The sequence below is a fragment of the Ovis canadensis genome, chromosome 10 (assembly GCF_042477335.2).
Source record: "Ovis canadensis isolate MfBH-ARS-UI-01 breed Bighorn chromosome 10, ARS-UI_OviCan_v2, whole genome shotgun sequence".
NCBI lineage: Eukaryota > Metazoa > Chordata > Mammalia > Artiodactyla > Bovidae > Ovis > Ovis canadensis.
In genome coordinates this window covers 66,883,324-66,897,919 of record NC_091254.1, presented here as the reverse complement: position 1 = coordinate 66,897,919, position 14,596 = coordinate 66,883,324, and the positions used below count along the sequence as shown (strand labels likewise).

The window sequence follows — 14,596 nt, the reverse complement described above, 5'->3', positions numbered from 1 at the left end:
AAAATGTCTTGACCATAACACAAGTAACTGTCATTTGTGTATTTCAGTTGGAGGATAATCGCTTTATAATGTTGCTGTTTTCTGTCAAACAATAATGTGAATCGGCCATAATTATATATATATATATATCCCCTCCCTCTTGAGTCTCCCTCTTCCCTGCCACTGCGCCCTTCTGAGTTGTCACAGAGCACCAGGCTGGGCTCCCTGTGTTGTATAGCAACTTCCCAGTAGCTATCTATTTGGCAGTTGATTGTGTGTGTGTGTGTGTGCATGTGTGCTTTCGTGCACGTGTGTGTGTGTGTGTGTGTGTATGCTACTTTCTTTATTTGTTGTACCCTCTCCTTCCCCCACTGTTTCCACAAGTCTGTTCTCTACATCTGCATCTCCATTCCTTCCCTGCAAATAGGTTCATCAGTACTGTTTTTCTTGATCCCATATATATTTGTTTTTTCTCTTTCTGACTTCACTCTATATAGCAGTCTCTAAGTTCATCCACCTAACTCCAACTGACTCAAATTTGTTCCACTGCCCAGACTTTTTAAAATAGAGGGTTTTTCATGTCGTTTGGCAAGAATCTTCTAATACCGTGTATTTCATGTTTTGCTTATAAAAAGGATTTTAAAAAGTAAATGTATGTACCAAAGAAGTGCAGAGGCCCTTTCTTTGACGGTCTGATTTTCCTCTTAGGGAAAAATATGCAATGATGTTTGATGAACCAGTCCTCCTGCAGGCAGGCTGGTGGTATGTTGCCTGGGCACGAGTGTCAGGACCCAGCAGTGACTGTGGATCTCACGGACAAGCCTCTATTACCACAGATGATGGGTGAGCAGAATGTTTCAGCATTACTTAAGCAACTCTCATTTTTGTTAGCTGAATGTTGATTGGAAAGCTCAGAGGTCTTTTTGTAGGATAAAAAAATCTTTGTAGGTCTAGAACATAATATGACCTGCTAAAAATTAAATTCGTGTGATCTCATGCTAAATAAAGTAAGACAAAATGAGAAGATATTCTGCTATTCTTTACTCTTGTCACTTGGCATTTGTATGTGTTTCTGGATGTTACAATGTTTAAAACCTTATTATACCAAAATTAGAAGTTACACAGAGGAAAATGACAAGAATAGTTAGGCATCTGGAAACTTGAAAAAAGAAATAATATACTTGCTATAAAATTTGATTATGCTTATGAAAATAACAAGTTGCAAAGCTTTTATGATATGAGATGATATAGTTTTAATAAGATGTAAGGGGAAGTTTGCTGTTTAAATTTCAAATATAAAGCTCTTCCCAGTTTATAAAATGCTTTCATACATAATATCTCATTTGATGCTCTCAATAACTTTGTAAAGGGGTTATTAGCCCTGTTTTTATAGTCGGGAATAAAGAAATAAAAGGTGAAACAATTTTGCATCAAATTGTACAGCTGCTTTGTGGCAGAGCCAAGTCTCGACCTGGGGTCTCTTGACTCCAAGTCTAGCCTACTCTGTACTCTGATTCATGTGAAGGAGCTATCATTTATAAGAGAAGTTCAGTTTATTCTTTATCATTCTTGAGCATAAGCTGTTTGAACTGGATATATTTCATATAGTTTCATTCAACTCAGAACTGACCAAAAACAGAGCAGACTAATTTATGAGGTGAATTCTGTGTTCCTGAATGTACAAAGTAGAATGTTGTAGAGAAATGAAGTCTGTTGTCATAACGTATCCTTTTCAAATTGAATGGTAAAACTCAAGAGACTCCTTTTTGGTCCTATACTACATTATTCCATATACAATTGATTCAACCTTGAAATATGATAGCATTTTAAGCTAAAGTTTATACTGTATCTAGTTTAATAGATTTTAAACTGTTTGTTGAAGTATCGATATTTTGGTAAAAACGTACCATTCTGGTTGATGTTGAGCTTTAACAGGAGGGATCGGGCAGTAGCTCCCAATCAGGTTCAGTGCTTTCATTTAACCCATTAAGCTATTTGGAGCTAGAACTGAGATCACAACAGTGTCTTTCTACTTTTACTTTCTCCCCTGAAAAATGAATTTCTCTTCACTTACATAAAGTTTGAAAACATGATTGTTACATTTTTCAGTTTCTTTCATGAATCTTGGAATCATGTTGTTTTTGGTTGCATTGTTATTTTTTTCTCTTCATAGGGTTGTTTTCCAGTTTAAAAGTTCAAAGAAATCAAATAATGGCACGGATGTTAATGCTGGTCAGATACCTCAATTATTATACAGGTATTTAGCATATTTATAGTTAATTAACATGGTTTATTCTTTTAATATAATGCACTAGGATTACTGTAAAATTTGTGACATAATAAGGGAGAAATTACTTGAAGCATTCAGCACTTTATAATATACCATTAGAAATAGAACAGAAACATCTAAGTTTTGTATATCTTTAAACATTTTTTTACCTGAAGGTTAATTTTAGTAAAATGTCACTAGTGATTCACATTATCTATATTATGCCTGTGATATTTTAATGACTTAAGAGATGGCTGGATGGCATCACTGACTCGATGGATGTGAGTCTGAGTGAACTCTGGGAGTTGGTGATGGACAGGGAGGCCTGGCGTGCTGCGATTCATGGGGTCGCAAGGAGTTGGACATGACTGAGCGACTGAACTGAACTGATTTTTTTAATCTGTTGATTTTCTCACCAGTTTCTGAATGTTTTAAACTAATGAAATTCATCTTAGAGAAATGAAATCTGAGTATTAGGGACTTTTCTATGTAGGCCTAGTTGATTTATTCTACACTTTTTATGTTTCTTGTTCATCTTGTGATAGAATGAATTGGAAAATCCCTTACTGCTGAAAAGTTTCTGCCTTTAATTAAAATATCAAATGATAACTTGTTCATATGACATACTATTATATTTTAATATCATTTAAGAATTTTAATTACTTTATGGGAATTGAGACATATATGGGAGCATTGCCTATGTGTGTATCCATCTATTTCTAGGAGATTAGTATAATAATTTTTAGATAAAAGAATTTAAGTAGATATAAACCATTACTAAACAATGACATTCTTATTTTAAGTAGTAAATATCAAAGGAAATAGCTTTAGAACAGTGATTCTCTCTTCCATATCTTTTCTAGTAATCTCTTTAAGAACCTAGATGTTATAACCTCACTTTTTACAAGAGGAGATTTTTATTTGCTATTTTACAATCTGTTATAGTCAGAATTTGCCATGGGTAGCTTTTTGAAAATTACTAGTTGCTTGGTCTACTCCTGGGTACAGTTACTAGCATTTATTAGTAACATTACTAGAAAACATGTTATGTTTGCTGTCTAGTAGGAGAAGACAGTTTCTACTACCCAGCTTTTTACAAAGGTGACATTTAGAAGATGAACTGCTTTGCTTATGTGCTAAAAATTTTGCTTAGCAAACAGAATACTTAAATGTTTAATTTACTTTGCTATTGCAAAAATGTATATTTGAGAAGAAAATGTCATTGAACTTTCCAACATAAGTTTGTGTGTGTCTGCTACCTTCAGACTTCCAACTAGTGACGGCAGTGCTTCAAAGGGCAAACAGCAAACCAGTGAACCTGTACATATTTTAAAGAGATCTTTTGCGAGAACTGTCTCAGTGGTAAGCCATTTAAAAAAATTCCAGCTTTTCTGTCCAGTGTTCAGTTTCGTTTAGATGGTTAGCACAGTTTATCTCAGCATAGTTTTGTAACTGAGATTTGTTTGTACTAGTTTTGACATCCCAGGCCGAAGAATATGCACTTAAGATAATGTGAAAATAGAGGTGTTCTCTGTATGTGTGTGTATCTTGTATACACACTACATCTTTATTCCTTCATCTGTCAACGGACATTTAGGCTGCTTCCATGTCTTAGTTGTTGTAAATAGTGCTGCTATGAACATTGGGATGCATGTATCTTTTCAAATTAATGGTTTTCTCTGGATATATGCAAAGGAGTGAGATTGATGATGAAAAGTTTCATCAAATATACGAGCTTCCCTAGTGGCTCAGATGGTGAAGAATCCACCTGCAGTGCAGGAGACCCAAGTTTGATCCCAGGGGCAGGAAGATCCCCTGGAGAAAAGAATGGCTACCCACTCTGGTATTCTTGCCTGGAGAATTACAAGGATAGAGGAGCCTAGCCCGCTACAGTTTAAGGGGTCACACAGAATTGAACATGACTGAGCAAGTAACATACTACAGATATTCTATGTTGATACATGAGCTCTGTCTGAATTTTTTAATGTTTGCATAGTATTCCATAGAATGGTGTATGGTGTATTCCATAGAATGGTGTTCCATAGAATGCTTTTTTTTTTATTGTGCCACACAGCTAGGGGGATCTTACTTCCCAAATAGGAATAGAACCTGGGCCTTCGGCAGTGAAAAATCAGAGTCCTAACAACTGGACGGCCAAGGAATTCCCAGCAGATTGATGTACTCTAATTTATCCAATTCTGTTCCTATCAAAGGATTGTTTGTATCTCATTTTTTACTTTTACATAGTTGTCTCTTGGTCCTTGAAGGAGGGATTGGTTCTAGGACCCCCCACATATACCAAAATTCCTAGATGCTCAAGTTCCTTATATAAAATGGCATAGCATTTGTGTGTAACCTACACAAATCCTCCTGTATACTTTAAGTCAGCTGTATACTTTAAGTCAGCTCTAGCTTACTTATAATACCTAATGCAATGTAACTTATATAAATAATCCCTGGCATGCCACACGTTCGAGGTTTGCTTTTTGGACCTTTCTGGAAATTTTCTTTCCTGAATAGTTTTGACCCTTGGTTTGTTGAATCTGCAGGTGTGAAACCTTTGAATACAGAGGGTTGGTTTTATATTCATGTCTGTACATACATGTCTTTGATACGTACTTCTCTGAATATTTCTAGTGGAAGTGGGCTCATTTAAATTTGGATATATCAAGTCAAATACACCTTCTAACAGAAGGGGCACTTTGAATAAGGAACTCTTAAGAGTTTTGGCTCCTTGGTTCCTTGACCTCCTTTCAGTATTAAGATGGGTTTGGTATCTTTTGATCCAATAAGTATCTTTGCCTTTGTTATGTCTTTTTCAGTGATCTCTTTTTTTGTGTGCCTGGAAATTCTTTCATATTAATGTCTAAGTGGTTTTGTGGTCATTAGGTAATTGTAATTATAATCTTTGTAGAATAAATTTATTCATTCATTTCTTTAAAAACTTAAACTACAAACCTTTATTCTTGGTACTGTCACACCAGAGAACTGATATTTGGTAGAGATGAGATTTACTTTGAGATTCGTGTTGTATCCATCATCATGTAAGCATCATAAAACCTGCAGGCCAACTGGAATGGCAAACTATGCTCACCACCCTAAACCCATATTCTAGAATTTTTGAAGACCCAAATAAGTGTTTTTTGTATTTCATAGTCAATTTTAATCTCCTTTTAACTTGTTTATCAAGATTTGGCTATAGTTTGTATTGTAAAATTTAATATGTAGACATAGAGTAAATTATTTTTTATTTTTGTCAAGCTTCAAAGATGTTCCTAATGGTCATTTAATGAATGAACTAATAGAATTTCTATTATTTGGGTTATGAAACTCAGTAGAAACCTCAAGATTAACTTTTCAAGTTGAATGTCATCTTTCCATTTGAGTCAACCTATGGTACAACTTAAACTAATTGGTGTCTGTTTTCTCATATTCTGGATTAGGAATGTTTTGAGTCATTGTTGAGTATTCTTCACTGGAGCTGGACCACCTTAGTCTTAGGAGTTGAAGAACTTAGAGGATTAAAAGGATTCCAGTTTACAGCTACGCTTCTAGATTTAGAGAGACTGCGCTTTGTGGGAACCTGTTGTCTGAGGTTATTGCGTGTCTATACCTGTGAAATTTACCCAGTGTCAGGTATGATGCATTTTTTTTAATGACCTAAGGGGAAACAATGTTTTGAGACATTGAGGAGGTTTGCATAGGGATTACCATGAGTTTAAAATCCCCAACTGCCTTTATTTAACCTGCTTCTGAGTTGAGTGGAAAAGGTTGGCTTGTTGTGATGCTCATATTTACTTATAAACAATATAATAGATTATATGTCATTCTGATAACAAAAAGTCATATTCGGCTAAAGTTAACTACTCTAATAAAGTGTTATTTTAAACAGATTCTGTCAAATTGGAATATTTTGAATGACTGATTTGGACTTAAATGCTGCAACCACTAGAAGTTTTTTTGTCCTAATTTAGATTAAAAAAAAAAATACTTTTGAACCAACATGTGATCTCTCTTGTTTCACTTCTAGGTTATGAATAGCCATATAGGAAGTTACTTGAAATTTATTGAGTGTTTTCATGCATATTTATTATCCTAATTAATTATTTATCTGCTTTCTCCTCTTAAAGCTACAGGAAAAGCTGTTGTAGAAGAAACTAGCAAATTAGCAGAATGTATTGGAAAAACCAGAACTTTGTTAAGAAAAATTTTGTCCGAAGGAGTTGACCACTGCATGGTGAAACTGGATAATGACCCCCAAGGATATCTCAGTCAACCCTTGAGTCTCCTAGAAGCTGTCCTTCAGGAGTGTCATAATACCTTCACTGCCTGTTTCCATTCTTTCTATCCAACTCCTGCCTTACAATGGGCTTGCCTTTGTGACCTGCTGAATTGTTTGGATCAGGTAATTTTAAGTTTGTAAAATGTTAGCTGAAAATATAGAGAAGGCAATGGCAACCCACTCCAGTACTCTTGCCTGGAAAATCCCATGGACAGAGGAGCCTGGTAGGCTGCAGTCCATGGGGTTGCTGAGAGTTGGGCACGACTCGGCGACTTCACTTTCACTTTTCACTTTCATGCCTTGGAGAAGGAAATGGCAACCCACTCCAGTATTCTTGCCTGGAGAATCCCAGGGACAGAGGAGCCTGGTAGGCTGCTGTCTATGGGGTTGCACAGAGTCGGACACAACTGAAGCGACTTTGCAGCAGCAGCAGCTGAAAATATGATATATTACTTAATACTTTTCAAAGAAAATACATTTCCGTTGCCTTAGCCTTTCCCTTGTATAAAAGGTAAATTAGGAAATCATTTTGGTATGTGTGACTTAAATAATCAAAGGTAAACAAAACTTTCTATTTGCTTTATCCTTTCTCAATTACTGAATTGGCAAGCACGTTGTTCAGATGCTGGGTTGCTTTTTGAATATATTAGTGAGCATGTGTGTGAGAGCAAGGGCACTTATGGTAGCTCCTGCTACTCCCATATCTCCGGAACAGTCAGGAGAGGGACTGTGAATGACTTTGCATGCTGATGTCATTCATTCACTCATGAGGGAACTGCAGTTTTAATAAAAGTGTATGCCTCAAATTAGTTTCAAACACCTGAGCAGAATATTGGCAGAACTAAAAGGAGAAGTAAACAAATCACATTGATAGTTGGTGACTATGCATAATTAATAAAACATAGAACTCTTTCAGTAATTAATAGAACCACTGGACAACAAAATCAGTTCAGATACAGAAGAACTGATATTTACGGAATAGAATGTGCAGATTCAATGTACATATTCTTTTAAGTATACACGTTATGTTCACAGAGGTAGATTGTATGCTAGGCCACAAAATAAGTTTTAGTATATTTTATCAGATTAAGATCTTAAGGTGTTTTCAAACCACAGTAGAATTAAATTCAAAGTTAAATGTAAAATATATCATTCCCACCAACAGTGTAAGAGGGTTCCCTTTTCTCCTCACCCTCTCCAGCATTTATTGCTTGCAGATTTTTGGATCGCAGCCATTCTGACTGGTGTGAAGTGGTACCTCATTGTGGTTTTGATTTGCATTTCTCTAATAATGTGTGATGTTGAGCATCTTTTCATGTGTTTGTTAGCCATCCGTATGTCTTCTTTGGAGAAATGTCTATTTAGTTCTTTGGCCCATTTTTTGATTGGGTCGTTTATTTTTCTGGAATTGAGCTGCAGGAGTTGCTTGTATATTTTTGAGATTAGTTGTTTGTCAGTTGCTTCATTTGCTATTATTTTCTCCCATTCCGAAGGCTGTCTTTTCACCTTGCTTATATTTTCCTTTGTTGTGCAGAAGCTTTTAATTTTAATTAGATCCCATTTGTTTATTTTTGCTTTTATTTCCAGAATTCTGGGAGGTGGATCATAGAGGATCCTGCTGTGATTTATGTCTGAGAGTGTATTGCCTATGTTCTCCTCTAGGAGTTTTATAGTTTCTGATCTTACATTTAGATCTTTAATCCATTTTGAGTTTATTTTTGTGTGCGGAGTTAGAAAGTGATCTAGTTTCATTCTTTTACAAGTGGTTGACCAGTTTTCCCAGCAGCACTTGTTAAAGAGATTGTCTTTACTCCATTGTATATTCTTCCCTCCTTTGTCAAAGATAAGGTGTCCATATGTGTGTGGATTTATCTCTGGGCTTTCTATTTTGTTCCATTGATCTATATGTCTGTCTTTGTGCCAGTACCATACTGTCTTGATGACTGTGGCTTTGTAGTAGAGCCTGAAGTCAGGCAAGTTGATTCCTCCAGTTCCATTCTTCTTTCTCAAGATTGCTTTGGCTATTCGAGGTTTTTTGTATTTCCATACAAATCTTGAAATGATTTGTTCTAGTTCTGTGAAAAATGTGGCTGGTAGCTTGATAGGGATTGCATTGAATTTGTAAATTGCTTTGGGTAGTATACTCATTTTCACTATATTGATTCTTCTGATCCATGAACATGGTATATTTCTCCATCTATTAGTGTCCTCTTTGATTTCTTTCATCAGTGTTTTATAGTTTTCTATATATAGGTCTTTAGTTTCTTTAGGTAGATATATTCCTAAGTATTTTATTCTTTTCGTTGCAATGGTGAATGGAATTGTTTCCTTAATTTCTTTTTCTACTTTGTCATTATTAGTGTATAGGAATGCAAGGGATTTCTGTGTGTTGATTTTATATCCTGCAACTTTACTATATTCATTGATGAGCTCTAGTAATTTTCTGGTGGAGTCTTTAGGGTTTTCCATGTAGAGGATCATGTCATCTGCAAACAGTGAGAGTTTTACTTCTTCTTTTCCAATTTGGATTCCTTTTATTTCTTTTTCTGCTCTGATTGCTGTGGCCAAAACTTCCAGAACTATGTTGAATAGTAGCGGTGAAAGTGGGCACCCTTGTCTTGTTCCTGACTTTAGGGGAAATGCTTTCAATTTTTCACCATTGAGGATAATGTTTGCTGTGGGTTTGTCATATATAGCTTTTATTATGTTGAGGTATGTTCCTTCTATTCCTGCTTTCTGGAGAGTTTTGATCATAAATGGATGTTGAATTTTGTCAAAGGCCTTCTCTGCATCTATTGAGATAATCATATGGTTTTTATTTTTCACTTTGTTAATGTGGTGAATTACATTGATTGATTTGCGGATATTGAAGAATCCTTGCATCCCTGGGATAAAGCCCACTTGGTCATGGTGTATGATCTTTTTAATGTGTTGTTGGATCCTGATTGCTAGAATTTTGTTGAGGATTTTTGCATCTATGTTCATCCGTGATATTGGCCTGTAGTTTTCTTTTTTTGTGACATCTTTTTCAGGTTTTGGTATTAGGGTGATGGTGGCCTCATAGAATGAGTTTGGAAGTTTACCTTCCTCTGCAATTTTCTGGAAGAGTTTGAGTAGGATAGGTGTTAGCTCTTCTCGAAATTTTTGGTAGAATTCAGCTGTGAAGCCGTCTGGACCTGGGCTTTTGTTTGCTGGAAGATTTCTGATTACAGTTTCAATTTCCGTGCTTGTGATGGGTCTGTTAAGATTTTCTATTTCTTCCTGGTTCAGTTTTGGAAAGTTGTACTTTTCTAAGAATTTGTCCATTTCTTCCACATTGTCCATTTTATTGGCATACAACTGCTGATAGTAGTCTCTTATGATCCTTTGTATTTCTGTGTTGTCTGTTGTGATCTCTCCATTTTCATTTCTAATTTTATTGATTTGATTTTTCTCTCTTTGCTTTTTGATGAGTCTGGCTAATGGTTTGTCAATTTTATTTATCCTTTCAAAGAACCAGCTTTTGGCTTTGTTGATTTTTGCTATGGTCTCTTTTGTTTCTTTTGCATTTATTTCTGCCCTCCTACACTGTTGGTGGGAATGCAAATTAGTACAGCCACTATGGAGAACAGTGTGGAGATTCCTTAAAAAATTGCAAATAGAACTACCTTATGACCCAGCAATCCCACTTCTGGGCATACACACCGAGGAAACCAGAATTGAAAGAGACACATGTACCCCAATGTTCATCGCAGCACTGTTTATAATAGCCAGGACATGGAAACAACCTAGATGTCCATCAGCAGATGAATGGATAAGAAAGCTGTGGTACATATACAGAATGTAGTATTACTCAGCCGTAAAAAAGAAATCATTTGAATCAGTTCTGATGAGATGGATGAAACTGGAGCCGATTATACAGAGTGAAGTAAGCCAGAAAGAAAAACACCAATACAGGATACTAACACATATATATGGAATTTAGAAAGATGGCAATGACGACCCTGTATGCAAGACAGCAAAAAAGACACAGCTGTGTATAACGGACTTTTGGACTCAGAGGGAGAGGGAGAGGGTGGGATGATTTGGGAGAATGGCATTCTAACATGTATACTATCATGTAAGAATTGAATCGCCAGTCTATGTCTGACGCAGGATACAGCATGCTTGGGGCTGGTGCATGGGGATGACCCAGAGAGATGTTATGGGGAGGGAGGTGGGAGGGGGGTTCATGTTTGGGAACACATGTAAAAATTAAAGATTTTAAAATTTAAAAAAAAAACCTAATTAAAAAAAATAAATAAAATAAAATATATCAAAGAAAACACCAAATATTTGGAAAGTAGGCAACACTTCTGAGTAACCAGCAAATCGAAGAATTCCAAAGGAAATTAGACATTTTCACAATGAAGATAAAAATATAGCCCAGTTTGTGAGAAGTAGCCAGTGTGTTGCTTGGAGAAAAATTTATACTTTTTATTATTTTTACTAGCAAAAAAAGAAAAGTTTAACATCAGTGATCTAAATCTCTACTCTAGGAAGCTAGAAAGATCAAATCAAACCCAATGTAAGGAGAAAGTAATAAAGATAAAGGAATGAAATAAAAAAGTTGAACATCAAAATCAATGAAATAGAAAATAGAGAAGATTAGAAAGTCAAAAGTTGGTTCTTTGAAAATAAAATTTTTAAACTCCTAGAAGTCTGAGAGATGAGAGAGAAAGAAAAAACCAAAAATACCATTGTCAGGAATGAAATTAGAAATATACCTATATATCTAACAAACATTAAAATATTATAAGGGAATATTATAAACAGTTTTATACCAATAAATTATCACTTTAGATAAAGTATACAAATTTGTTGAAAATTACAACTTAACGAGAACTGGCACAACAAGAAATAAAATAATCTGAATGTTTTTATGTCCATTAAAAAAATTGAATTATTTAAAATTTTACCACAAAGAAAACCCTAGACCCAAATATATCCATTGATGAAGTCTACTAAACATAAAGGAAAGAAATGACTTTACAAACTCTTTCAGAAAATATAGGAGGCAACACTTCCAAACTAGTTTTTCAAGTTACACCCATCCTGATACTAAATAAAACCTGACAAGGATTGTGAAAGAAAAAATATTATAGACAAACATACTTAGAAAGATAGATATTAACAATATTATCAACTCAAATCCAGCAATATAAAATGTGTATTATTATACCAACTGGAGTTTATATTAGAAATGCAAGGTTAGGTTTGCTTTTAAAAATTAATGTAATTGATATTTACAAGTATATTAACCGAATGGAGAAAAAAAAACTGTCTGATCCTCTCAGGCGATACATGAAAAGTATTTGACAATTATCCCTTACTCACTGATGAAAACTCAACAAATACCAGTCTACTAAAAGATACTTATAAAAAATCTGCATCTAATATCTTACTTAATGGGGAAATACTGGTTGCTCCCCCAAGTTTGGGAACAAGGCACAAGGCGTCTGTTGTACACACCTTTGCTTACCTTTGTACAGGAAGTTCTAGCATTACTAATGCCCCCTCCTCCAGCACCACCAAAAAATTCACTGTCAGAAGCAGGGCATCCTAGTGGAGTTAAAAAGGTTTTTCTGGTAATGAGATTTGGGTAGGCAACTTTGTTTTTATTTTATTATTTTTTTAAACTTATTTTAATATTGAATTTATATTCACTGGACTTAAAAAAGTTTTATTTCATTGTTGTGAGAACACCTAACATGAAATGTATCCTCCTGACGCATTTTGAGAGCACAATGCAATACTGTTTACTCCAGATATAATGTTGTGCAGCAGATCCCTAGCACTTATTCATCATTCATAATTGAACCTTTATACCTGTTGGACATCAATTCTCCATTTCCTCTCCCTTCAGGCCGACAGCCAACATTCTGTTCTCTGCTTTTGTGAGTTTGACAGTTTTAAATTCCTCAAAAAAGTAGAATCATGTAATATTTATCTTTCTGTGACTGGCTTATCTCACTTAGCCTAATGTCCTCCACGTTCATCCCTGCCATGGAGCAGGATAATGTATTTTACCACTTACTTTCCTGGGGTAGGGTTATTGCCTGGATCAGTGTGCAACTTAATTACTCTTTCACTGTCTCAGCCTGCCCATTCTGACCTGGTGGTTTTTGCTACTGAACAGGCTAACTTTAACAAACATTGTCTTAACATACAGAAACTAGCTTTGCTCTCAGCTAGACTTTGTAACACAAATACTTTATGAACTAAGTACAGTGTACACAACTTTTGTGAATTGTGAATAAAATGTGTATTATAGCAATTGGAGTTTATTTTAGAAATGAAAGGTTAGTTTTACATTTAAAAATTAACATAATTGATACTTGAGTTGCTATTACAAGCATATTAACTGAATGGAGAGACAAAACTGTATGATCCTCTGTATATCCTGCATATCCTGTGTTGATAAGTTTTTAATACTTTTTTTATAAAATCTTGCCAAGTGTGATAAATTTTCTGAATAAACTGTGTAATAAGATGACATAATTTTGTGATCTTAGTGAAATAGCTGCTGCAGCGGCATAATAACATTAAGCTACATTAACATGAGGTAGATATCTTCTTATAATAGCACCGACTGACAAGTCATTTATTATTTGAGGGAAATGGTTTCAGTGCTTGTTACTGGAAATAACTTTCACTGTATACTAATTGGGACCTTTATGAAATCATTTTTGAGAAATTGTACTAGAGAGGACTGTGATTCTTAGGGTCTACAAACATATAAATAGTACAGGAAGCTGATTTTTCTTGGCTGTATTTAGTTATTTTCCAGCTTCATTGGGTAGTAATTTAAGCAATTGTGCGTAAAAGCATTGATAATAATAGTGTATTATCCTATAACCAGACAGAGTGACCTAGTGCTAGAAAATGTTAGTATGATTTAAGGTTGTTTGCCTTTTTGTTTTTAAAAGGATATCCAAGAGGCAAACTTCAAGACATCAAGTAGCCGACTCCTTGCAGCTGTGATGTCAGCTCTGTGTCACACATCTGTTAAGCTGACTTCTATCTTCCCTATTGCATATGATGGAGAAGTATTGCTACGGTCAATTGTTAAACAAGTTAGCACAGAGAATGACTCCACACTGGTTCACCGATTTCCCCTTTTGGTAGCACATATGGAAAAACTCAGCCAGGTAGGTCTTTTTCTGAAATATCATCCATATTGAAGTAATAAAACTGTAAATAGAAACATACTTAGCTTGGTGGATATTTACCAAATAATGAGTTTTGCAAGAAGAGTTAAAATTAAGAAAAAAATTTTCTCATGTTTATCTGTAAATGAGCAGTCTTTTCTCTTAATTTTTAATTTTAAATGATCCCTAACCTATGCAAAATTTGATAGACTTACGAGATAAATTCTTGTGTATTTTTTTTGCCAAACCATTTAAAAATTGCAGATACTATAAGCAAACTTTTACATTCTAAAATAATATTTTAGATTGCCAAGATAGAATTTTAGGGAAATAGATAAGTTTTAAAACTTTTTTTCTACAACAATTTGGTATGTTCAAATAAGTATTATAAAACAATAATCATAGGAAACATTACTTAGTAATTGCTTCTGGTATATTAGAAAGCATTGTGGGGAAAAATTAAGTATGCATGGAAACCTACTACCAAGCTGATGAGAAGTAATCTTTAAAGGGAAAAAAGGGTATAAAAATAGAACAGTTATACCAATTGTTGTACAGTAGTAGTTTTCTAGTGACTGAAGCAACAGAAAAATTATGAGAAAATTTTCAGAGACATAGAGAAACAAAATAGGACAATAGTGGAATGGGAAGCAAATTTGCAGTTAATATCGCACTTTGGCAGGATCCCACAGAAGTGATGGAAATAAATATGAGGACTTCTAGAGAGTAAGTCAACCTGGGAAATTTTTCAGTCTTAGCTAGTAATTAAACGTAGATGAAAGTTCTGTGATGGTATCAATATATTTGTAAAATATCAGGAAAATAATCTTTTGCTTTTATAAAATGCTGTGCTGGTAAGATTGTGAGGAAACCACTAAACTTATAGATGGTTTATAG

At 34.7% G+C, this 14,596-nt stretch overlaps 1 protein-coding gene across 23 annotated transcripts in view; it reads left to right on the top strand.

Moving 5' to 3' along the window:
• MYCBP2 (MYC binding protein 2) overlaps positions 1-14,596 on the top strand; it is a 273,135-nt gene that overhangs the window by 140,472 nt on the left and 118,067 nt on the right. For all 23 annotated transcript variants that reach the window (XR_011259486.1, XR_011259485.1, XM_069601843.1 and 20 more), the window contains 6 exons: positions 688-822; positions 2,153-2,236; positions 3,514-3,610; positions 5,692-5,884; positions 6,379-6,653; positions 13,478-13,699. Coding sequence is in view for 21 of the 23 variants with exons in the window: in XM_069601843.1 (XP_069457944.1) it covers positions 688-822; positions 2,153-2,236; positions 3,514-3,610; positions 5,692-5,884; positions 6,379-6,653; positions 13,478-13,699 (1,006 nt within the window). In the remaining 2 variants the exon portion in view is untranslated. The remainder of the gene's footprint in view (positions 1-687; positions 823-2,152; positions 2,237-3,513; positions 3,611-5,691; positions 5,885-6,378; positions 6,654-13,477; positions 13,700-14,596) is intronic.